At 34.9% G+C, this 27,560-nt stretch overlaps 1 protein-coding gene across 1 annotated transcript in view; it reads right to left on the reverse strand.

Moving 5' to 3' along the window:
* The window catches only part of SMAD2 (SMAD family member 2), an 85,648-nt gene that overhangs the window by 7,876 nt on the left and 50,212 nt on the right, over positions 1-27,560 (reverse strand). The window contains exons 3-7 of the mRNA XM_008578659.1: positions 20,770-20,859; positions 19,540-19,733; positions 18,511-18,645; positions 15,509-15,583; positions 784-837 (exon numbers count right to left, since the gene is read on the reverse strand). Of these exons, the coding sequence (XP_008576881.1) occupies positions 784-837; positions 15,509-15,583; positions 18,511-18,645; positions 19,540-19,733; positions 20,770-20,859 (548 nt within the window). The remainder of the gene's footprint in view (positions 1-783; positions 838-15,508; positions 15,584-18,510; positions 18,646-19,539; positions 19,734-20,769; positions 20,860-27,560) is intronic.

Consider the following 27,560-nt stretch of genomic DNA (forward strand, 5'->3'; position numbering starts at 1 on the left):
AATATGACATATTTTTGACATTTGTCTATTTTAACACGCAATTCTTGGTGAGTGACCCTAGTTATAAAAACAGAAAATCTAAGCATTCTTAAGAACTAGAATGTACTAAGACACGAGAGTGTGCAAGCGGAAACAATTTGGAGTCGAGACACTACTTATTTCATGGGAAAACCAAGATCACATGTATTTAACTTCTGTATTTTTAACTAAAATGTATCATAAGGAATATTATGAAAGAAAAAAAACAGACAATTTTGTAGAATAAATTGTGAATGTGGAGAAACTGAAGAGAAATTGTGAAACAGAAAGATAAAATGAGGGCTAAAAATAAATTACAGAAACATACACATGCACACACATATATATGTACACACACATTCACTTCTCATATATATATCATCTATACCACATATACACATTTATGTGATATGCATATGTGAATATATTTATACACATACCTCATTAATAACTCCTACTACTAGACATAAAATAAAACACACCCATGAAAATCTAGCCATAACAGGTTTTAAAATTTCCCATGAATAAAGAATATAATTTCAACAAATAAAAAGATTATTCATTCCTTATGCTCATATGTACAAAGAGAGTAATATTGGGGCGTGATAACAATACCATTTTTAAATAGTACTAACTTAAACCATTTGCATAATTTTATTCATTGGGAACACTTTCTCACATATATGAAAAATAATTTTCAGAAATGACTTTTACTAAGTAGGTGATACAGTATAAAAGCAGTAAGGAGAAGTATCGGCAACTTACCCAAGCTATGATTAACAGGAGAAAGAGTAGTAGGAGACAGTTCTGCTGGAGATCCTAAAACAAAAGGATTAAATTTACAAATAGATGTTTAAGTATTTCCAGAACTTCTAATCAAGTAATAATAAAACTGGTTGTTTCTGTTCGTAATTATCATCAATAGTACACAGATAACTTAAATCCCAAGAATTCAAAATATATAACTGCTTTATTTTAGTTAATATGGGGGGCTTCAATATATAAAAGGCACAAAAGGGTATAAATAGTCCTTCTAGTCACACAATTTCCCTTCCCAAAGGCATCTAATGTTGACAGTCCCTTGTATATCTTTCCAGAAATACTGTATGAAGCGTATAAGCAAACATATTTCTGTTCTGTGCCCCTACCCCATCACATACAAATGGTGAAACAGTTCTGAACTTCTATATTACAGACGACCCTGGAATACCGAGGGGCCTGGAAGTGCCTACCTCTTGAGCAGCTGAAAATCTGCCTGTAACTTTCCCCCCACACTGTTCCTTAAGTAGTTAAGCAACTTAACCAGTTAAGTATTTAATTAGTTAAGAACTAATAGAACCCATGCTTATGAAAAGTCAGCCCTTTGTTTATGCAAGTTCAACACCTGTTGTTCAAGGGTCTACTGTACTTATTCTATCAGAGACTGTTTATGTTAATATGTTTCCTTATTATTTACTTGTATATCTACCTATCTGCCTATCACTTAGCTGCATAATATTACATTATGGTACATTATGATCCCACATTAGTGCACAGTCAGGCTATTTTTGCTCTCTTGATTTAAGAAACAAGACTGCAACAACTAATCTTGCACATTTTGCATACTTCCAATCATGTCTGAACAGACTCTTAAAAGAAACTGCGAGGTCAAAGGGTCCGTGCATTTGCAATTTTGATGGATTTTGCTAAAATTATCACTCAGAGGTTGTACAAATTACATTCCCAGTAACAATATAAATGGTATGGAGATGTCCATGGTGTGACTGTTGACAGGTAAAAACACGATCTCCACAAGTATAGTTTTAATCTGCATTTCTCTTACAAATGCCACTGAGCAGCTTCACACTTGTTCACACTGTATTTGCTTTCTGTGAATAGTCTGTTCTGTTCTTTTGCTCATTTTTCTATTCTGGTGTTGATTGCTTTTCATACTGATTTGTAGAAGACTTTTATGTATTAGGGGTACTAGTCCTTTCACAGTATGTGTTGCAAATATTTGGTCATCTGTTTTGTGACTCTTAATCCTAATTTTGATCATGCAGCATGATTTAATTAATCATTTCGGGGTTTCTGTCACACTTTGATAAAACAGTGGTGACAATGGATATTCTTGTTTTACTCTTGACTTTAAGGTAATGCTTCTAGTATTTTCCCATTAAGCACAATACTGGCTTTGAAACTGGGAGATAAAATTACTTATTTAGGATTTTTACATGGGTAGTCTCAAGCAATACTAGCCTGTAGACTTACGTGTGTTCTGTGATTACTGTTATGACAATCTAGAATTTTTGTTTTTTTCTACACTCTGTTAAAGTTTAAGCAGTACTATAATAGCAAATTCTTTAAAAGTTTGGTAGAATTTTCCTGTAAAATTATTTGCAGTTAATAACTTTCTAGGGATTATGCTGAGACATTTCTCTATCTCTTCTACGAAAATTGACTTGTTAAGATAACTTTTTTGGAGTCAGTTTTGATAAATTATATTTTCCTAGAAAATTATCTAATTCTTCCCATTTTAGGTAAACAGGCTAAATATAATCAAGAAAATAAGGGGGCACAAATACACAAAATAATAACAAAACATCACAGACAATAGGAAAAAGGTCATTAAGAGACTACTTTGCTCAATTCCATGCAACTAAATTTTTAAAACTTTTTTCAACTGTCCATTTTTATGGGGTGGTTTGTTGTTTCAATACATGCATACATACTTATGACATCGTTAAACAATCTTATTCTAAATATAGGATACATTGTTTTATAATTCTCTACACATTTAGGGAAATTTTTTTAAAAGAACACATGTCCTACAGCTTCCAAGCTTCAAATGTACACATATGGCAGAGATGTAGAATAAGTCAGACTTTCTTATGTCCCCCTCACCACTACCATGCACCACTATAACTATGTCATATAATACCACACAACAAAGGTGAAATGGCAGCCCTCAGATAAACAGATGAATCAGAAAGAGAGAACAGATGATGACGATTTTGTTAGAGGACAGAAGAGTCTTCCACTACACAAGTAAGTTATGTTCTTTTTTTGTCCCTCAGTTTGAAAATTAGTTGGCAAGTCACAACAGGTACAACTGAGAAAGGTCAAAATATATTTAGAACAATGAACTAAAATTTACTGTTTCCTGAAGCAGATATTAAATAAACAAAGCCACTATTAGAAATGGAGGAAACTGTGCAATTATTCATATCTTTTAACTATTTATTCCTCTAATAAATACTTATCAGAAGTGACCAGTATGGTCACAGTTCATTAATTTCAGTCAGATATGACAAAATTTAGAATTATAGATTATAAAAAGAAAGATTCATTATAAAATTTTAAAAATTTAAATTAAGCTAATAATTTATTGGGGAACAGAACTTTTAGAAAACATTTTTTAAAAACAGAGGCAAGGAACTGATAATTAACCTAAGAATTATTCATATATAAATGCTGCTACTTTGGGCTGGCCTGAGGCTCACTTGAGAAAGTGTGGTACTGATAACACCAAGGCAACAGGTTTGGATCCTGATATAAGGATGGCCAGTTGGCTCACTTGGGAGAGCGTGGTGATGACAACATAAAGTCAAGGGTTAAGATCCCCTTACCAGTCATCTTTTTAAAAAAAAATTAAAAATTAAATTAAATTTAATTAATTAATTAATTAATGCTGCTACTGAAGTCTGGCCTACCATAGGCTTTCCAGCTATGAGAGGTAATAAATATCCTCACTATTTCAGCCAGTTTGAATCAGTAGTGTCTGTTACTTGCAGCTAAAACATCTAGAGAAATCTTTGTGCTGTGTATTTGCATATCAGTTCACACATATTTGGAGGATACATTTTTCAAAGAGGAAATGTTGAATAAAAAGGAATATGAATGTTAAATTTTTATAAATACATATGAAAGTACCTTCCCAAAATGTTTAGTTTCACCAAGAATTTATAAGCGAGTATTTTTTCATACCATGTCACTACATGTTAACATCTGCTAATTTAATAGGTTTAAAGGGGGTAACTTTTTATTTATTATAGTGCATTAATCTCCTTTTTGACTATTTTTCTATTAACTGCTGTCTTTTTCCTTTTGATTTGCAAGTTTTTTAATTTACAGATCAGTTTTTGAACTTGTCATCCATTTACAAATATTTACCCCAGTTTTTTTAAAAATATGTTTTGATACAGATTTTAAGGTGACATTAAAATCTTTTTAAAACTTCTTTCAAAAATAGGCTTTATTTTTTAGAGTAGTTTCTGGTTCACAACAAAACTGAGCTTTTATAAAGTACAAAGAGTTCCTATACATCCCTGCCTCCTCCCAGCCTCCCCCACCATCAACACCCCCACACCATAACAGTACATTTGTTACAGTCAACGAAATTACACCGACACATCATTATCATCAAAAGTCCATGGTTTACGTTAGGGCTCACACTCAGTGTTATACATTCTATGGGTTTTGATAAATGTATAATGATACATTATCCACCATTCCATTTGGAGTATCTTATAGAATAGTTTCACTGCCCTAAAAATGCCCTGTGTTCCACCTACTCATCCCTCCCTCTCTCATAACCCCTAGCAACTACTGATCTTTTTACTGTCTCCATAGTTTTGCCTTTTCCAAAATGTCAAATAGTTGGAATTGCACAGTATCGGCCTCTTCAGATTAGCTTCTTTCATTACTAAGTTTATCTATCCATTCACCTATTATGGATATCTTGGTTGCTTCCAAGTTTTGGCAATTATGAATAAAGTTGCTGGAAACAACCATGTGCGGGTTTTTGTGTGGATGATTTCAATTCATTTGCATAAATACCAAGAAGCAAGACTTAAAAGGTAAGAGCACGGTTAGTTTTGTACGAAATCGCCAAACTGACTTCCAAAGTGGCTGTACCATTTTGCATTCACACCAGCAATGAATGAGAGCCCCTATCATTCCCCATCCTAACCAGCACTTCGTGATGGCAGTGTTGTGAATTTTGCCATTCTAATATGTGTGTAATGATACATCACTGTGGTTTTAATTTACTTTGATTCTTTTTTCTATCTTTTGTGTATACACTATAGGTTTTTGTTTTGTGGTTACCATGAGCCTTATGTAAAACATCTCACAGTTTTAATAGTCTATTTTAAGCTGATAACAACTTTGATTGCATTCAAAAATTCTTTTACTTTCCACCCTGTTCTGTTTTTCATGTCACAATTTACATGTTTTTATATCGTGTATCTCAAATTATTGTAGCTATAGTTATTTTTAATAGTTTTTTCTCCTTTAACCTTCATGCTAGAGATAAGTGATTTACACACCACCACTACAGTATTAGAGAACGAGGGCACTTCAAAAAGTTTGTGGAAAAACAGAATTAAAAGATAGTACAAATTTTTCCATGAACTTTTAAAAGTATATTATTCTAAATCTCACTATGTATCTACCTTTATTAGTGATTTTTATACTTTCATAGGCTTTCGTATTAGTAATTAGCATCCTTTTGTTTCTGCTTTAAAAACTCCCTTTACCATTTCTTTGCAGGCAAGTCCAGTGGTAATGAACTCCCTCAGCTTTTGTTTGTCAGAGAAATTCTATTTCTCCTTCATTTGTGAAGGACAGCTTTGCCAGACTGTGTTCTTTGCAGACAGGTTCTTTTCATCCCATTCTCTCCTGCCCTGCAAGGTTTCTGCTGAGAAACCCACTGACAGTGTAATAAGAGTTATCTTATATATGACATGCTGCTTTTCTCTTGCTGCTTTTATTCACAATAGCCAAGATATGGAAACAACCTACATGTCCCACTGACAGATGAATAAAGGAACAGTGGTATATATACAGAATGGAATGATATTCAGCCTTAAAAAAGGAGGAAATCCTGCCACTTACAACAACATGAATGAACCTGGAAGACATTATACTATGTCAAAAAAGGCAGACTCACGGGCCGGCCTGGTGGCGCACTGGAGAGTGGCGGCGCTCCCACTGAGGGTTCGGATCCCATGTGGAGACCGGTTCCCACTCACTGGCTGAGCGCGGTGCAGGCGCAACACCGAGGGTTGCGATCCTGTTGCCGGTCCCCGGTACGGGCGCGACACCGAGGGTTGCGATCCCATTACCAGTCAGTAAAAAAGACAAAAAGGAAAAAAAAAAAAAAAAAGGCAGACACAGAAAGAAAAGCAGTGCACAATCTCACTTATATGTGGAATGTTAAAAAAAAGAAAAAAGGCAAATACATAGAAACAATAATAGCAACGTGGAGAATGGAGGTTGAAAAAAAAAGGCAGACACAGAAAGAAAAGCAGTGCACAATCTCACTTATATGTGGAATGTTAAAAAAAAAGAAAAAAGGCAAATACATAGAAACAATAATAGCAACGTGGAGAATGGAGGTTGAAAGGGGGGAGCTATGCCAAATGGCACAAAATTTCAGATACACAGGGTGAACAAGTCTAGAGATTTAACGTATATCATGAGGACTACGGTTATGATATTGTCTTATATACCAGAAATTTGCTGAGAGTAAGTTTTTAGGGGTTTTTAACACACACACGTAACTATGTGGGATGACTGATATGTTAATTTGCTTGACTATGGTAACCATTTCACTATGCATATCAAAACATCATGTTGTACACCTGAAATACATACAATAAAAAATGTATGTCTTAAAAAATTTAATTTACTGAATACAGACCAAAGTGTTCACAGACCTTCCAGAAAACTGGAAATCATGCTGGGTTATTCCTTCCACCTCATCCCACTCTAATCACCACCCTGTCTTACCTCACCCATGTCTTACCTATTGCTGATATAATGTGATATATCACCCATTTCTCCCCATTTCATCTGAAACCAGCCAGAGGATGTCTAGTGTAGTATCCAAGAATTGGAACTCTAAAATCTGACATCTTAGGTATGAATTTCTCTGCCATTTTCTAGCTATTTGTATTTTCCTATGAAGTTAACACCACGTTCTGTTTTTAATTTTTGCTAAATGTTGAACCTTTTTAAGTTAAAATGTTCTGCTAGATGTAATTACATGTAATGTTTAAATTTTCCTATTTTACCTAATTGTGCATTCTAATTCTTTTATAATGAACATTCATTTGTTGTACAGTTCAAAGTACTGAATCATAATTTTTTCTGTAAAACCCTGTTTAACTTTCATTTTACATAGAATAATGGTAAAAGTTATGAGGTTAAGCCAAAAAAAAAAAGAAAAAGAAATGAAAACAATAGACATTACATATAACAAATCCAGCTTAAGAAATACACAATGCATGACCACTTCCTCATGTTTCTTTATTAGGTTCCATACACAGGATTGGGCTTACCAAAGGAGAAGTCAACTAAAATTTTAATGGTCATGCATGGGCAACTGGAATCTAAGAAGCCCCAAGAACAAAGCTAGTCTAACACAGATGTCTTTAGCTAAGGACATGGCAAGACAGGAAGTCTTGGGAGAGACTATAAAGCAATGAGATATCCTGCAGTCTTGCCATACTCACACTCAACTCGGCTGAGTTAGGAACTGACTCACCCCAAAACCTAGATGATCTGATATTAATTAAAGCACTAAATTATCACCTATCCAACTCAACTCCTACCTAATTATACAGAAGAGATAAACACCTCAACTTAGCAACCAGGGAGAGAAAAAAGAGAGTCTTTCCAGGGAGAAAATACTATCACTACTAATCTCAAGTATTATTTTATATACAATACCCAGAATCCAATTAAAGAGCAGGAGGCAAAGTAGTAGGAAAAATTGAGCCATAATCAAGAGATAAAACAATCAAGAAAACAGACCTACATATTAACTAGACACTTTTTAACAAAGGAGCTGAGAAAGAATAGAGAAAAGTCTCTTCAACACTACAAAATATATTATAAAATAGATAAAATGAAAAACAATGTATGAAAATTTGTAGTATGGAGCTAACATAAGGCTTAGAGGGAAATTTATAGCTTTAAATGCTTACATTAGAAAAGAATCAATGATCTAAATGGATACCACAAGAGGCAAAAAAGAGCGCATTAAATGCAAAGTAAAGAGATGGAAGAAAATAATGAAGAGTAGAAACAAATAAAAAAGAGACAAAGACAACAGAAAAATTAACAAGCCAAAAATTGGTTCTTTGAAACTGTTAATTGATAAATCCCTTACAAGACTTATTAAGAATAAAAGACAGAAAAGTCACATTACTAGTATTATAAATTTTAAAATGGGACATTACTACAGATCTTACAGACATTAAGGGAATAACATACAATAGAAATAACTTTACAGCAAAATTCTACAATTTAGATGAAATGAAAAAAAACTTTTTTTTCCTTTTTGTCTTTTTTACTGACCTGCAACGGGATCGCAACCCTCGGTGTCGCGCCCGTACCGGGGACCAGCGACGGGATCGCAACCCTCGGTGTTGCACCCGCACCACGCTCAACCAGTGAGTGGGAACCGGTCTCCACATGGGATCTGAACCCTCAGCGGGAGCGCCGCCGCACTCCCAAGCGGCGCACTCTCCAGTGCGCCACTGGGCCAGCCCGAAAATTTTTTTTTATAAAATACAAGTTACCGGGCCGGCCCGGTGGCGCACTGCTACAGTGCGCCGCTTGGGAAGCGCGGCGGCGCTCCCACCGAGGGTTCGGATCCCATATACAGACCGGCCGCTCACTGGCTGAGCGAGGTGTGGGAGCAACACCATGGGTTGCGATCCTGTTGCCAGTCCCGGTCCGGTACAGGCGCGACACTGAGGGTTGCGATCCGTTGCCGGTCACGAAAAAAGACAAAAAGGAAAAAAAAAAATACAAGTTACCAAGCAAACACAGAAGACTGAAAATCTAAATAACCCTCAATTTAAAAAATCCTTTCCTACAAGAGATGGTTTCTCAGGTAAATCTATCAAATATTTAAGTAAGAAATAGGATCTGCCTTATGCAAACACTTTCAAAAAATGGAGAAAACCCTTTCCAACATATTTTATGATATTAAAACTAATAAAAACTTCACAAAAGAAAAACAGACTAATCTCTCATAAATGAAGATGTAAAAATTAGCAAATCAAATCCATAAACATTTTCCAAGGTTTATTCATCATAACCAAATAAAGTCAAGGTTGGTTTGTCATTAGAAAGTCACTTAGTGAATTAGAATTAGAATTCACTGCATAACAATAAAGGAGTAAAACTACATGATCCTCTTAATAGATACAGAAAAAGCATTGAGGAAAATTCAACAGCCATTCAAAAAAAAAAACACTCAGCACATTAGGAACAGACAGAAACTTCCTCAATCAGATAAAGAACAATATACAAAATATTTACAATTAACATCCCACTTAATGAGAAATTACAAAAGTATTCCCCCTACAAGCAGGAACAATGCAAAAGTTTCCATTTTTTCTACTTCTATTCAACATTTTACTGAAGGCCTTAGCTAGGAAAGAAAAAGGAAAAGGCAAAAAGACTGGAAAGAAAAAAGGAAAACTATCCTTATTCAGCAGATGACATGGTTGTGTATGTGGAAAATCCCAGCAATCTGTTACAGAGTTCTAGAACCAAAGAGTGAACTTAGCAAGAATGCAGGCAAAAAGATCAATGTACAAAAATCAAATATTTATCTATATCCTAGGAACAAAACAATTGTAAAATAAAACTTAAAAAACAGTAACATTTAAAATAGCACTAAAAAGTATAAAACACCGAGGAATATAGCTAATAAAAAACATGTTATACATCTCCACTAAAAACTATAAAACATGGCAAAGAAATGGCACAGCTAGTAAGACCACCATCCTGAAGTTCTCAGACCTTGTTCTTGACAAATATCCTTACTTTCCTATAGAGAAGATCTTAACCATGAAAGTGAACTGCTTCTGTCTCTGGATCTCAATTACTCACTTTCCTTCAAATCTTTGTGCAATCATGTTTCTTCCCTTTTATGGTTAACTCTCCCCTTAATATTTTTTTTTTTTTTTGGATATGCTAACATAGTGCTTACTGTAAGTTAGAAACACTTTTAATTCCTTTACAAATATTAACTCTGTTAAAATCCCACAAGTTTGGTACTATTATTATCCTTATTTTATACATAATGAAACCGTGTGCCTAGGTTACCTAGCTAGTATACTGCAGAGGAATAATTCAAACTCAGGTATTCTAGCACAGAGTCTGATCATGCCATCCTGACTACATGCATTTGGTTAGAGATGTAGTCTTCTAAGTGGGGTATGTGAACACTGTCTAGGAGTGTACAAAATGAGTGGCTTAAAAAAATAAAAGTTAAAACTTATTTTCTACTTATTTCATATCATCCTTTAATTTCTAATTTTTGTGTATGCTTTAAAATATATACTACATCAAGTATCTGCATATAATTTACAAATAACTAAATGCACTTGTTATTAGTAATACACTCTCAAAACCTTACTACATACTACATTATCTTCCTGGGGCATGCTGTTACAACGTACCACAAACTGGGTAGCTTAAAAGAACAGAAATGTATTCTCTCATACTTCTGGAAAACAGAAGTTTGAATCAAGGTGTTGGCAAGGCCATGCTCTCTCAAAGGCTCTAGAGGAGAATCTGTTTCATGCCTTTTTCTTAAGCTTCTGGTTTCTCCAACAATCCTTGGGCATTGCTTAGCTTGTAGATGCTACTTCCAATATCTGCCTTCATCTTCACATTGCATTCTTCCCCTTATCCTCTTTTCTTTTATCTTTTAAAGACACCAGTCAAATGAAATTAGGAGCCCACCCTATTCCAGTATGACTTCATCTTAATTTAAAGAATTACATCTTATTTCCAAATAAGGTCACATCTGAAGTACTGGAGGTTAGGACTCCAACATATCATCATTTGGAAGATCCAGTTCAACCCATTGAGATAATGCAGATTTAGAAGGTATTTTAAACCTGTACCTTTGTATATCCTGGACCAAGCACAGTACATTTAGAAGATACAAAACTGCACTGTGAGTTATGAAATCTACATCTTAGGATACATCTACTAGACCCTATTTCTGTATATACCTGTTTGAATAAATATGTTCATAAAAATCAATCATGACTTGAAAAGGGACTGATTATAGAATACCACAAAAGTTTATCAAACTATATTTTTTGTGATGTCAGCCTGATCTCTAACAACCACAAGACATTAAAGGAAGAATGAAAGCTTGGCCAGAGAAATTTAAAGCAAGAAAGTAACAAGTGTTGGTTCATACAGTTCCTTATTCTGCTTGATCTGTCCTCTGGTGGCCCTCTTTTAAAAATATTAACTCATTTTATCCCAGCAGGGTGTGAAAGACGAATTTAATTACATCGTTGCCCATGGAAGGTATGGACCAGAGTTAGAGGGGAGGCCAATTTTGTTCTAAATTGGGGCCCTGCATCAGTCAGAACTGTCTTTCTTCCCATCACACTGAGAGAGGAATTGATGGTGGGTAAGAGACTGGTGGCCAAGCCAACTTTTAGCATCTCATGAACCAGCCATTCACACTATCATTCCAGGAAGTAATTTTATATGTGTCATTCTGAAAGTCAGTAACATTGCCCCACTAAAATAGAATTAGAAATATTGTTAGTTTCAAAGTTAGCCCCAACACTGAATTCATTTTAGCTGATCCAGCTTATTCTCTTCTTTTTTAACTCATTTATCATAACATATTCATACTATTGCTCCTCAGTGTTTCAGTTATATTGTTGTATAGGTATTTGTGCACTAATTGGAATCCCTGTGGCTTTTTGTTTCTGGCTTTCACTTAACATAATGCTTCCAAGGTTCATCCATGTTATAAGCACCTCATGTACTATCATTCTTTTATACAGGTGAATAATATTCTACTGGAAGAATACACCTCATTTTATTCATCCACTCGTTATTTGTTGGACATTCGGATTGTTTCTACTTTTAGAATGTTATAAATAACACTTACATGAACAGTTGTGTACAAGTTTTTGTGTGGACATGTTCTTAGTTCTCTTGGGTATATGTCCAGGAATGAAATTGCTAGGCCATATGATAACTCTTTTTTAACTTTTTGAGAAACACCAAACTTTCCCAAAGCGGCTGAACCATTTTACATTCCTCCCATCAACATATAAGGATTCCAATTTCTCCACATCCTCACCAACACTTATTGTCCTTTTTTGATTATAGTCATCTAGTGGGTATGAAGTAGTATCTCACTGTGGTTTATGATGCTCAGCATTTTTTTATGCCATTCACTCCCCTGGCCTCCCACCTGGCCCAGTCTTCACCAGGATTTACTGAGTGTGTCACACAGCTCTTCTGGGTGCTGGAGATACCCAAGAGAGAATTCCACATTAAGTACGTGCATTTCTGACAATATGTTTTTTTGAAGAGTTTTACAAACATTTTAAAGTTTTGAACCTGCAGTTTTCTTTTCAAGTATCAGAAAACACACACACTTTCATAGTCCTTTGTTAAGACCACAGGCTTGAGCCGTGAGTCACATGGCCACAGTGCCTCATGGTTACAACAGTCTGTCACCTCCTGCAGGAAGCCCTCCAGAGTTTCCTCAGACCATATATGAGGTGACATCAAAAAGTCTGTGGAAAAAATAGAATTAAAAGACAAAAACATAAACTTTTTTTCTTAACATAAGCTCTATCGAGTTCAAGACACATTAGTAAGTGATGATACCAGCCACTTAATTTATGCCTAAAAAACTGAGAATACTGGGAATTTAACCATGTCAATGCAGTCTTTTTTGTATTATTAACTGAAGAAAAATGGCAGCCCTTTAAAGATTTTTAAGATTAGGAAACAACAGTAAGTAGGAAGGAGCCACATCAGGAACATAAGGTAGATTTTTAATGATTTCCCATCAAAACTCTTGCAAAACTGCCCTTGATGAGAGAAACAAAGCAGGTGCATTGTTATGATGGAGGACTCTCTGGTGAAGCTTTCCCAGGTGTTTTTCTGCTAAAGCTCTGACTAGCTTTCTCCAAACACTCTCATAACAAGCAGTTGTCGTCTTTGTTTGGCCTTCCAGAAAGTCACCAAGCAAAATGATTTCAGCATCCCAAAAAACTGTTGCCATAGCCATTGTTATTGACAGACTTCTGCTTTTGCTCTGACTGGACCACTTCTATCTCTTGGTAGCCATGGCTTTCATTGTGCTTTGTCTTTAGGATCATACTGACAAAGCCATGCTTCATCTCCTGTTACAATTCTTCAAAGTAATACTTCAGGATATTGAACTCACTTGTTTAAAACTTCCATGGAAAGCTCTGATTTTGTCTGCAGCTGATCTGGGTGCAACAGTTTTGGTGCCCATCGAGTGGAAAGTTTGCTCAACTGTAATTATTCAGTCAGAATTCTATAAGCTGAACCAGGTGAGATGTATAAGTGATGGCTGTTTTGGCTGTTAATCGTTGGTCCTCTTCAATTAGGGCCAGACAAGATTAATTTTTTCCTCACAAATTGACGTGAATGGTCTGCCACTGCGGGCTTCCTCTTCAATACTGTAGTGTCCCGTCTTAAAACAAGTTATCCATTTGTAAACTGCTGATTTCTTTGGGGCGTCGTCCCCATAAACTTTTCGTAAAGCATCAGTGATTTCACCATTCTTCTACCCAAGCTTCACCATAAATCTGATGTTTGTTCTTGCTTCAATTTAGCAGAATTCATGTTGCTCTGATAGGGGCTCTTTTCAAAGTGCTGTCTTATCCTTCTCAGAGCCTCAAACTAGATCCTGTTCAGACATTATAACAAGTTAGTGAGTTTATTTTGCTACAAAAAAAAAAATTTGCAGTCCATGCATAGCTTTTCATAATATAAATTTTCCATAAACTCTTTGAAGACACCTCATACGATGCTGGATGAGGATGGGCCCCCTCTCTGCTTTCCAGGGAAGGGTCCATACAGGTGGGTGCCTTCCCCCATCCAGGCCAGCTGGGGGCTGAGACAGGCTGGGAGGATCACCCAACCTGCCAACCTTCCCCATCCATAAGCTGGGTAATTGCTGGGTGGGAGTGCTGAACAGCCACTTGGCTCTGGGAGTTTTGCAAAGCAGGAAAACATCCCCTCTGGTCCCTGGGGAGTATTTCTGGGCTGGAGAATCCTCTAGCTGAGCCTGGGGACGCAGCAGGGAGCACTACAGGTGGTTCTGAGATGTCTTCCAAGGTTAAAGGCAGGTGGGTTTTGCTGCAGGTCTCAGGGGCAGCCTGTTTCAACTTGCAGGACAAGAGCCAGAGCTGAGCTGCATGTGCCACCATGGGATAGGTGACCACCCTCCTTCCCCAGTCTCCAGTGCTGAGCCCAAAGGTAGAAGGTCATGGATACTGTCACCTGCCTGGCCCCGTGGAGCACTGGAGGTTGCAGCCTCCTGCCTGCCCACAGCTTGGGGCTTAAGGGTCATGCCATTCACTTTTAAATACCCCAGTAACAGCTGTTTGTCACAAGGCTAAAACAAATATTGTTCATTCAAGAATAGAGTTCTTTGACATCCAGGCATGCTAAAAAAGCCATATCTGGAAAGCCAAATATCATTTTCATTAAGACATATAGCATGTTATTTCTAATGATCATTAGATTATCTACCTTTTTTAGTTATCTGCTACTTTTAACAGCCATAAGTATAATTAGCTACAGGAGACACTTCTTTACCTGGGAGTCTTAAAAAAGGGAAGGATTTAAACAACGGAATTATTGTAAAAGCTCCTTCCCCTGCCAATATTAATCCATTTAAAAATAATTCAAATTATAATAATTGTAGAATGCATTAATGTAAGATGTGTAGAAAGGCTGTTGGTTCAATTTGCCACATTGTGGTATCAAGGTTTCCAATCCTTAAGATACACATAGGGTGGAAAAAAATCAAACTGGACAATGACAATGACACCAAAGCGATTTCACTGGTAACCTATTAGTTCTGCTGAATTTCACATTTTATTATACATAAAAACTAGTTTTAAACTTTGAGGTGTGTAATATTTATTATATGTTAAAATTTTTTCTCCATCATTATTTGGATAAAAATGCGAAATTAATCAAATTAGGTCAGATTCAAGGTATTTTGTGTTAACAATCTACTACAATTCAGAACTCACTATTATGTTAAAGGAGTAATGAAAAACTGATCCCCACCACTACCCCCAAATTCCTCTGAAAATCTGTTATTGTGCTAATTATGGTATTTTATCACAAAGAGATTTATTCATAAGGTTACTTAAACTTTAAAAAGAAGCACAGAATACTTAAAAAGAAATAAGCATGTGAGTATTCTCAAATTTCAATTTACTCTAACAAGAGAAAATTATAACAATTATTCTGCAAAACATCATATGTTAATTTTTCAATGACAATATGGCCCTCCCTTTGATGGTTCAGATATGGTTAAATCAAAACAGAAGATTCTCTTTTTTGGTATGTTTCCCAACTTCTCTAAATTTAAAAGAGAGATCTCTTGTGAGTTTCAAACAATTCAAGAAATAATTATTGAGGAATTTTTTAAAACATTTTTTACCTGTGTCCATACTTTGATTTAACTGTTGATCACTTGTTTCTCCATCTTCACTGATATACCCAGGAGGTGGTGTTTCTACAAAAATTTATAACAAATCAGGTATAGGTACGATGTAATCTCACCAACATTTCTCCCAGCTACCAAAGATAAACAATGAATCACTCCAAATAACAAATAAAAATGTTATATAATATTATCATAAAAGGCAGTATTGGATATGGAGGGCCTATGATTCAGGTTCTAATCCAAATCTTGCAGGTGAATCCTTAAAACCTACTTGTAATACAATTTAGCTCTCTGGGCATATTTTCTTAGACATTATTTATATATCTGGCTTATTCCCATATGTACATATTCTGATACAAGAGCCAAAAATATAACTTCTGAGATGCCTCAGTTCTGAATCATTGGCTTAAAAGACATTAGTATCTATTTTAACTAATGCACTAATCTAGTCCAAATGCAACCTAAAAAGTATATTTCTCCAGGGATTTCTAAATGGTAAGTTCTAAGTGTTTGAAATAGAAAATTCAATTCAAATATACACTACTGCACAATACAGAGGTAAAGTACTCCCTGAAAATAAGTATGAGGATTCTAATGTGTCACTTTCAACATGTTTTCTGAACAAAATATTTATGTTCAGGAAACATCTAAGTAGCTGAAAAGTCTTCATGTAAAATAAAAAAACATTTACACAATTTCACTAATATCAAGGAAGAAAAATAAGTTCAAAAGATTTTCAACAATTTAACATTAATATTGCTGAACAATTTTAAGCAACACACAATAACACAGACACATACCTAAAAAGAATTTTGTAATTAACAAAAGTTAGAGAGGGAGTATATTAATCCTTTATAATCTCTCTTAAATTAATTAACCACAAATTTTAACTTCTTAAGTATCAAACTTTTCATTTAAGTGTCAGTACCACAAAATTTCTAATACTGCAATTCTAAGGATAAAATGTCTTCATATATTCAAACAATAAAGAACACAAAAATAAGAATAATACATTACGTTATGTACATCTTAAAGGATAAACTACTAAAATGAAGCAGAGCTAAGCCTTGCCAGTTTAACTACCAATGTCACAAAGGTCGAAACAGGAAGAAATGCTGAGCTTTATAATACTTTATCCTATTGTTTTTCTTTACCTTGCTCCATTATTATTTGTCTATAAAATAATACATAATAAAGCTATTAGTATTTTGCAGAAATGTTAAAAAAATTTTTTTTTTTTTGTCTTTTCTCCGTGTCCGGCAACGGATCGCAACCCTCAGTGTTGCCCCCGTACCGGACCGGGGACCGGCGACGGGATCGCAAGCCTCGGCGTTGCTCCCGCGCCTCGCTCAGCCAGTGAGCGGGAGCCGGTCCGTACGCGGGATCCGAACCCTCGGACGGGAGCGCCGCCGCGCTTCCCAAGCAGCGCACTATCCAGTGCGCCACCGGGCCGGCCCTAAAATTTCTTTTGAAGAGGAATATAAAGTGATCCCTTTGGTTTTGTTGTTACTTGGAGCTGGACAAAGCCCACTCTCCACAAAAGCAAATAGGTCTAATCCATTTCTGATTTCCCATTTTAAAAAATACCCAAAGCTAAATAACTAAAGGAATAAAGAAAGAAAAAATGAGCTTAAACATATTCACAAGTGAAAGCCACTGAACACTTTAGTTAAAATTCTTCCAAATAATTATTGGGTAAGTGTCTTACAAAACTGTATGCTTACAACTAAGTTTCCTAGTATAGGTGAAAAACAGTAATTCCCCCAACAAAGACTTAAAATACCTCTTCCTCCACCACACCACACAAACATAAACAAAAATTCACTCCCAGACAAGTTTATAAAACAAAGACCAGGCTGGCTGTTTAGCTCAGTCGATTAGAGCATGGTGTGTAACAACAAGATCAAGGGTTTAGATCCCCTTACTGGCCAGCTGCCAAAACAAACAAAACACAAAAAAACAAAAGAAAGACCAAATTCTTCTACCTATGAACTGTCCTATTTTATAGTCCTGCATTTTCCCTCATTCTAGTCCATCATACTGCCCTTAACTCCTTTCTTCTCAAAAAGTTTATATTTCCTAGCAACCCCAAAAGCAGCCTTAAAACCTCTTTTGGAATAAAACAGTAATCAAAGAAATGCACCAGTAGCCACCTCCCATCTGTAAAACTGCTTTTAAAAAGTACTTTTTCCTTTTTTTACTTTATAATTGTCTTCAATAAATAAGCATTATTTTCATGATGGGACACATTAAAGAATTACTTTTTGATACACGTGTTAGGGGAAAAAACCAAATAAGCAAAAAGGGGAAAACAAGAAAAATAACAAAATGTTACTTGTACACCTAAAACTAGTAAAAAGAAAAAAGGCAGGTACTGTATCATGGAATATCAATGGATCACAATAATACAAGAGTTCAAACAAAATTTGAAAACCGTGAAGTTGAATTCATTCATTTTTCATCAGAAATTACTGAGGTGCAGATGAGACAATTAAAATAGAGGTCTTCTGATTTTCAGTATAACATAAGTACTACTACACCTATAGAACTAAAATATTATTATCTCCTATAGAAATATTACATTTCTCTTAAACATTATTAAGTTACCCAAGAAAGTAATTATTTGGTTGATTTTTAGTCACATTTGTTTCAGGAATACTTTTTTCCTATACCATTTATTTTGCTTACATTCTGCATCTCTCTCAGCTTCGACAACTAAGACAAACTCACTAAGATCTTTTCTTTTCTCCTTCTCACAGTACTTTGATTAAAGCCACTGCAAAAGAAAATGAAATATAAAGTAAAACTTTTCTCCAAACAAAATGGATGTACTAGGCTTATACATTTCACAAAATAACCACCCAACCAATCAGATTTTTCTATTCAAAATCCAGAAGCATTTTTTAAAAGTGAAACCACAATTCACTAACATTTGAATGTTTATGAACAAAATTTCTATCTATCCAAGTTTTAGGAAATTCAGAAGGCAAAAATACCTGGGATGTAATTACTCTGTGGCTCAATTCCTGCTGGGAAATTAGTGTTTTCTGGAATGGAGTGGGTATAATCATCCAGAGGCGGTAGTTCTGTTAGGATCTCAGTGTGGCGTGGCACTAATACCGGAGGCAAAACTGAAAGAGTTAAGGAAATCTGAGTTAATGGCAAAGAGCAGCAGGGGTTGGGGGTGGGGGTTACTTTATTAGAAGCTTTCACCAAGAAAAAAAAGAAAGTAGCTTAGTTTTTTTAAAGTTAAGGTCCATCTATTTGGTATTATACTAGTTACTGAGAAATTGACAGATGTGATTATGGATTTACCTTATCATGTAATCCACCATCTAGATGTCCAAGTTCTAATTTATCTCATACTTTTGGGGACAAAGTGACCCTGGTAATATTATATTACCATAAAAATTTACAAATCTCCATAGGAAAAGCTGAGGAAAGATTTGTCTTGACTGGTAAAATCAGATTTAGAAAATCTTCTAAAAATATAGCTAACATGTTTTTTTAAGTTTCAAGTACATAGCTATGTAAACGAAAAATCCTGCTACAAGCTTATATACAAATGATGTCATTAAACTACTTCTAAAAACACTCAATGAGCAAAATGCTTGAAAACAGTTACTGCAGCAGAGAGGTATAGAGGTATATCAGTTTAGCTCTAAGCAGATTACAAATCTATGGTATTTCCTGGATATGTACTTTGATGTCAAACAGTGTGCTATCCCAAGAAACTGGTGTTATCTTTCCCTCCCTCTAACATGTTTTTCTATTAAAGAAAAAAAAAGTGTTTTTAATTACCACCAAGTAATATGCTGAATTTAATTTATTACAATTTTACACTGAAATTTTCCTGGGTCACAAGAGTACCTAAATGCAGACAGACCCGGACTGAAGATGGTTCATCCTAGGCATTTTTTCCTGGGCCTATTGAGATATAACCCCATCATAAGTTAAGGAGCATCTGTATACTTAAGTTCAGGCATTTCATTTAAAACCAGGGGAAAAACTTGCCATTTTCCTACCTGGTGTCTCAACTCTCTGATAGTGGTAAGGATTTACACACACTTCATCCTTTTTAAGATTAAAAGCATATTCGCAGTTTTCAATTGCCTTGAGTTCATGATGACTGTGAAGGTCAGGCCAGCGCCACAATCTGCAATATATAACATGTGGCAATCCTTTTCGATGTGATACCTGAAGACGACCATCAAGAGACCTATTTGGAAGCAAGGGGAAAAGAAAGGAGGAAACTTTAAAACAAAAAAATAAGTGTGGGCAAATAAACTAAATTAGTACAATAAGAGCATAAAGAAAGAAATGACGGCCATTTAGTTAGTTTTAGTGAGAATCAGGAAGAAAAATGTACATTTTAACAGATCTGATAAAAAAGTAAGCAGCAGCACTAGCAGATGTTTCTTTCACATATGCTACCTAAATGACTCACATGCCAATGAAAGGCTAGCCACTTGGGAAAACTGATTTTTTTGAAAAAGGATCGTACAATTATACTTGAAAAACTGTCAACTTCTATCTTTAGTGAATCAAACTCTTATTTAGAGATGCTTCTAAGGGCAGTTATTCTTTAGGTAACTGAATAACCAAAAAAAGGAATTAGTGTGAAGAATGGTAAATACCAACAATGATGTGATAACTTACTCAGACTAATGTAACTCATTACCCAGTTGTAATTGTTTTGAAAACTGAGGTATATTTATATAGTTCACACATAAATGCAGATGGTGATGAATATGATACAATGAAATGGACAAATACCAATATACTCAAAAAAAAGAGAATGAGGTGTTTTTAAAAAGTAACATAAAGACGAGTTAGCCTACTATTAACTGTAATAGAAGGGGTTCAGTAAATAACTATGTATTTATTAGTATAAATATGAAATTTAAATGACAACAAGAAATTTAGCAAAATCTGGTCATGTATTTATACTTAAAAATTAGGCCAACAACAGACTATAATCTCAAACTAAAATAAGTATGTAGTTATCAAATTTCTTCTTTAGGGGATGCAATAATTTAAAGACTCAAAACTAGAATTGCATTAATCAAAACATTAGCTCAAACATTTAATATATTTTTTAAACTGGCAAGCAGGTATTTTAAATGCTATGCCTTATTTTACATTAAGGAAACATCCTAGGCAAAATTATACTAAGCAACCCAATATAGGTCTTCCAATACACCCCCCCCCAACACACAAGATCTCTAGGATTTGACAGAGGGCAGAATATTCACCTGGTTTGTTCAGAGAAGCTGTAAAGGCCTGTTGTATCCCACTGATCTATCGTATTTGGTGTACTCAGTCCCCAAATTTCAGAGCAAGTGCTGTGCATAAATTGAAAAACAAAAAATTGATGTGAACATGGAAGCATGGTTATTCAAAATACCATGATGTAAAACATGGAGAATGTACAGAATACTTCCTTCACCCAGAAAATATATGCTGCTTCACTTTTTCAGAGGCATTTAGTGCTAGTTACTATATTTTCTATATGAAGGAAGCCAATAAAATGGAACATGACTCCAGATAAGTTATGATTATGTTTTTAAAATGTGAACACCAATGCTCTCTAGTTTAATGAAATCATACCTATAATGCCCTTTCTAATTTTGTCTACTCAAAACGAAAGATCTAATACCTATGCCATTAAGCCTTACTAACAGTGCTTATTTTTATAATCCAGTTTTTTTAAAATTATCTAAAAAGGATATCAACTGGTATTTTTAATATAGGAAAACTTCTAATTAAAATAGACATATACCTACAGTTAAGATTTTCAGGTTATACTTATATATTTAGTTTTACTGAAAATTATTATTACTCTCTTATCACTAGAAAATACAAAGAAATAGATTTTGAGGTCATCCTTATAGTGCACACCACCTTAAAATCCCTCTTTCACAATTCTTTCCACAACATGGATAGCTCAGAGGTAATTTTCCCTCTCTTCCCTGCCACTACTTCATTTCAAAGTACCTCTGGTCTGTGGGAGAAAAGAAAAAGAGCTTAAAAGGAACTCTGGAAATGGAACTTTTGACTGCCAACATCTCTCAGGTCCTGAGCTATATTTTTTAAATTAGTCAAAAAGAAACTCAATTCAATTTCTAACATATTAGAAAATCAACAAAATTATGAGGAAGAAACATTTCAAACGAATTTTTGAAAATAAACAATTGATTAAATTCCAAATTTACACACAGTTAGTGAGCTAACCAGATCAATATCTCAAAGGGCAATGATGGAAAGTGCTGACTTCCTGTGGCCAGGCAACACAATCACATGGTAAGCTGGGCTCCTGTACAGCCAAAGGGCTGCAGGAAGATGCAGGAAAATTCTGACAAAGAGTAGAAATTGGTCCTACCAGATTATGAAACACATTGCAAATTCTCAATAATGTAAATGGTATGCAGTCAGCCAAAGAATATACAAACAAAACGGAATAGAGGTTCTGCTGCAAGTAATGGCAGAGTAGCCTCAATTAGGTTAACTTTCCTTCAGATAACAATGATAAACTCTTAACAAAATATAATCATCAACTACTGGAAAGCTAGTGAAAAGGGTCCAAAACAGATAGAAACGGAAGGGATATCAACCTGTGGAAGAGCTGCATTTCCCTGGCTTTATACCTGAGGGCACTCCCCAGACTGACCTAGGCAGGGCAACTGGAACTCAAGCAGAAAACTGCAGTTTTACTGACCTAGAATCAGAGGACGGATTTGGGGATGCCAGAGAGATTGAAAAAGGAAGAAACCCTGTAAAGAAGGAGCCACAGGGGAAAAACATCAAAATATGACCGTAAACTCTGCCTAAATCCTTGACTGTGCCATAAACAACACATGTGTAGAGACTGCGGAGGCCTGCTTAAAATGAGCACTTGGGGGCCGGCCCGGTGGCGCACTGGAGACTGCACTGCTTGAGAGCGCGGCGGCACTCCCACCGAGGGTTCAGATCCCATGTGGAGACTGGTTCCCGCTCACTGGCTGAGCGTGGTGCAGGCGCAACACCGAGGGTTGCGATCCCGCTGCCGGTCCCCGGTACAGCCACGACACCGAGGGTTGCGATCCCATTAGTAAAAAAGACAAAAAGGGGAAAAAAAAAAAATGAGCACTTGGAAGGCTGAAAGAACTGAGATGTCAACTGCTGTCTACATCACAGAAAAAGTTTGGATCTTAAGCCACCCAAAACTACCTCCTAGAATACAAATCAACATTCTTCATAGGACTATAACAGAATTCAGAGTCTGTACAATGTTTCATCTCGAACATCCAGTATATGACCAAAAATTACCAAACATGAAGAAACAAAAATGTTATCTCTAGTTAAAATAAAAAAAGTCAATGGAAACATACCCCAGGATGAACTAGCAGATGACTTAAAAGTAACTATTATAAATATGTTCCTAGACTTAATGAGCAGATGGGAAAGTTCAGCTGAGTAATGGAAACTCTAAAAATGAATGAAATGGATATTCATTTTTATATTACAATTTACCCTGAAACTGAAAATTACAAAATCAGAAATATAAAATTAACCCGATTATTGGACAAGACAGACAAGACAGTTAGTTTGAAGATGGATTAACACAAGAGATCTTCAAAAAGTCTACAGAAAGATTCACATTATCGTTTGATTCTATTTTTCCATGAACTTTTCAAAGTATTCTCACAGACATTACCCTAACCAGAAGAACTGAAATAAAAAAGACTGAATAACAAAATGAACAGTCTCAGTAACATGTGCAGCTCCAGAAAGAGAAGAACAGACAAGGAAAAACTATTTGAAATAATAATGCTGGAAAAAAAATTATGTCTGAAATATATTCAACTTTAGTAAAGAACTAAACTTACACAGCCAAAAGCTCAATGAACATCAAGGAGTGTAAATACAAAGAAAACCACACTTAGGCATATCACTGTCAAACTGCTAAAAACAGAAGATAAAAAAACTGTTGAAGCAATGAGAAATGCAGTAACTCTCAGCACAAATAACTGCATCTTAACCCCTCCACTAAGAGACTTGACCAACTCTAGCACAGCTTCTAGCAGGCTAAGCTGGTGTCCCTGGAACAAACAAGGCCTCCCCTCTCCCTCCTCGAGTTCCTGTCTAGAAAAGCATATGGCTGCCAAGAGAATTTACCACTTGTTCCGGCCAACACTTGATGATAGGCCTCTGACCTTTCTTTCTTAGCGCACATTTATTTAAAAAGCTTACAATTGTAAATACTTCCTGTGTCTTTGAAATGTCCTGAACATCAGGGGAGTCTTTCTCAAGGACCCCCAAAGCCACTCCTTTGAAATACAATCATCAGGAAGGACAAGGCCTCTGTTTCTCAGTCTGAGAGAAGGTAGAAACCTAACCTCAACAAACGCCATTAGCTTACACGGATAGCAATGACACTGACCAACCCACTACCTACAGTTTGCTGTTGTTGTGTTTTTTGCAATTTTTCTTTTTCTTGACTGCTGAGTCCCTACAGTAGCAGTTACTAAACAGAACGTATTTTTTCTGGCTTTAATTAATGTCTGCTTTGCTTATCTTTAGCAGCAGCCAGAGCAGAACAATCCACTACATGCAGAGACATAAGCATATGAATAACAATTTCTCATCAGAAACAATGGAAGTCAGAAGACACTGGAACAACATCTTTAAAGAACTGAAAGTAAAAAAAACTCTCAACCTGTTAGTCGGAAAAGAAGTCATAACAAAAAAACAGGTTCAGATAAACAAAAACTGAGAGAATTTGTTTCTAGCAAACTTTGCACAAAAGAGACGCTCAAGAAAAATTCTTCAGGATGAATAGAAATGACAATAGTTGGAAACTCAAAATCAAAAGAAAAAAACTGAGAACTGGAAAATGTAAGTATGTAGGTAAATGTAAAAGGTGATATTCTTTCCTTCTCCTTATTTCTATAAAAGGGAGATGACATATTATAGCAATAACTGTAACTCAAAAAGTATGTAGATGTAATTTATATGACAACAATAGCACAAGCAACAGGAGGTGATAAAAGCAACTATACTGTTACAACACTAAGAGTGCCTACTGTAATCTAGAAAGCAACAAAAAAAGGGCAAAGAAATATAACTGAAAGGCATATAGAAAATTAACATAAAATACTAAAAAATAATTAACTCCAAAGAAAGCAGAAAAGAAAAAAGAAACAACAATAAACACGTGGTAATAGAAAACAAAGAGTAAAGAGAAAGACAAATCCAATCACAGCAACAGTAACAATAAACTTAAATATACAACATACTCCATTAAAAGGCAGAAATTTGTCAGAATGAATACAAGATGCAAATCGTCCACAAAAAAGACATACTTTAAATAAATACATAGATAAGCTGAAAATATAAGAATGGAAGTAGTCCATGCAAGCATAAATTTAACAAAGCAAAGAACACTATAGTAAGATCAGAAAAAATAAGACTTTAAGAATATTACCAGAGATAAAAAGACATTTCATAAGGGGGTCAATTTAACAGAGGACATTAACAATCCTGTATGCATCTAAAAACATAGTCTCAAAATATATGAATCAAAAACTGACAGACCTAAAGGAAGAAATGAACAAATCAACAATCAGAGTATTCTCAGTAATTCTTTGGACAGTCAGACACCACACATACACAAATCCATATATCATAGAAGACCTATGCAATATTATCAACCACCTTGATCTAACTGACATTTACATAATCCTCTGAAAGCATAAATTGAACATCAAAAAAACAAAACGTACTACATGCTGGAGCCACTGAAAAAAGCCAATGAATTTTAAAACTTTGAAATCTTACAATTATGTTCTCTAGTCACAAGGAATTAAATCAGAAACCAGTAAAAGAAGATATTTAGAAAAGTCTCAAATATTTTGAATAAACAATATACTGTTAAATATAACTTATACTGTTAAATATAACTTATAAGTCAAAGAAGGAATTACAGAATAAGTCAGAAAATACTTTAAACTAAATAATTACTCCATAATATAAAAAATTGGGGGTGAAATATTTGAATATATTTCATAAATATTTCCTAAAATAATTCTGAAAGGAAAATTTATAGGTTAAATGTTTATATCAAAAATGAAGAATATTTCAAATTAATGATTTAATTTTAATTAACAATGACATAATTGTAATCAACCTTGTATTGGAGGTCCTAGCCACTGCAATATGGCAAGAAAAAGTAAAGACAAAAATACAGAAGAGAAGAAATTAAAAAACATTTTTTCTTTGTAAATGACAATTGTTTACATAGAAAATCCTAAGAAATCTACGAAGCAACCTTTAAAACTCATTAGTGAATTCAGTAATATCATAGGATATAAGGACAATTTATAATAATCCACTATATTTCTATTACACTAACAATAAACAATTTGAAATACACTATATTCATAGATTAAATGATTCTATGTTAAGATGCCTATTTTCTTCCCTAATTCTCTAAAGACTATGGTCTATTTGTTCCAAATCTACTTATTACAGTCATGATTTCAGCAAAATATTTTTTCTAGCAATTGACTAGCTGATCCAAAATGTACACAAGAAATGTAAAGGATCATGAATAGCAAAGCAATCTTGAAAAAGAATTATTATTGATACATGAATGAATCTCAAATATTTCATTAATCAAGAAAAGCTGAACATACAAGAATAGATACTGAATGATTCCACTTACATGAAGTTCTAGAAGAAACAAAACAAAATGAAAGTTAAAAATTCAAGCAGTGGGGGCCGGCGCTCCCGCCGAGGGTTCGGATCCCACATACAGACCGGCCGCTCACTGGCTGAGCGAGGTGCGGGCGCGACACCGAGGGTTGCGATCCGTTGCCGGTCATGAAAAAAGACAAAAAGGAAAAGAAAAAAAAAAAATTCAAGCAGTGGATACCTCCAGAAAAACCACTGGGAAAGAGTGTGAAAGAACTTTCTGGGTGACTGAAATATTCTGTATCTTAACACACTGCCATATGCATTTGTCAAATCTAAACAAATTAAACCTACGATTTGTGTACTTCACCTTATGAAAATTTTACCTAAAAAAAAAAAAAAAAAAAAAAAAAAAAAAAAAAAAAAAAAAAAAAAAAAAAAAAAACAAGCAAGGAAAAACACAAAAAAACTCAAAGAAAGAAGCAAAAGTAGAAAGTACCAACAAAAACTGATATGGTAATTTAACATATGAGAGAGATTCCCTGTGAACTGATATGCAAAGGTCTCTAAAACATCATGTTAAATGAAAACAGCAAGAGCAGAACAGTATGCTACTCTCTGTTTAAAAACAAGTACAAAGATCTGTAAATATTTGCTTATATATGCATTAAGACACACACACCATGAACAGCAGTTACTTGTGGTAGGAAAAGGAAGGAAAGGAAGACTCTTCAATATTTACATGCATGCATACATGTGTGTATGTGTATACATACATAAACATATATTTTTAAACCATTTGAATGTATTGTCTTTTAGCAAAATTAAACAAATGAAACTAAAGAAAACATTGCCACAGAATTAAATGCAAGTCATCTTGACATTTCTATAAAAAGATATGCTTGTAACCTTAAAAATCAGTGCTGCTTATACTTAGTTATTTATTTCAAGGTCACTTTGTGAATTACTACAGCAAACAACTAATAACATGCCAGCCTGAGCCTTGTTCATTCTTTTCTGACACAATGTCCTCTCTAACATGAGCCTTTGGTATCAATTTTCTTCCACATACATTTATGTCAACTGCCCCTTCCTAGCCACCTTTTGACTTTATTACTCTTTAGTGTGCCTAGCAAAGCATGTCAATTTTTAAGAAACTGTTTGGAGAGTTTAAATTAAGCAGTTTTTATCATCCATTCTTCCTTAAAGACATTCTGTATTTCCCCACAAGATACTGAGCTCCCAAAGGTTTTTGTATACCTACCGCCCAGCAAACAGGTATTTTGGTGATTCAGCTAATATTTTTATAGCACGAAAACTAGATTATAATATTCCTAGTAGCACCAAGTCATAACATTTTTAAACAACACTG

The sequence above is a fragment of the Galeopterus variegatus genome, unplaced genomic scaffold (assembly GCF_000696425.1).
Source record: "Galeopterus variegatus unplaced genomic scaffold, G_variegatus-3.0.2 Scaffold1736, whole genome shotgun sequence".
NCBI classification, from domain to species: domain Eukaryota; kingdom Metazoa; phylum Chordata; class Mammalia; order Dermoptera; family Cynocephalidae; genus Galeopterus; species Galeopterus variegatus.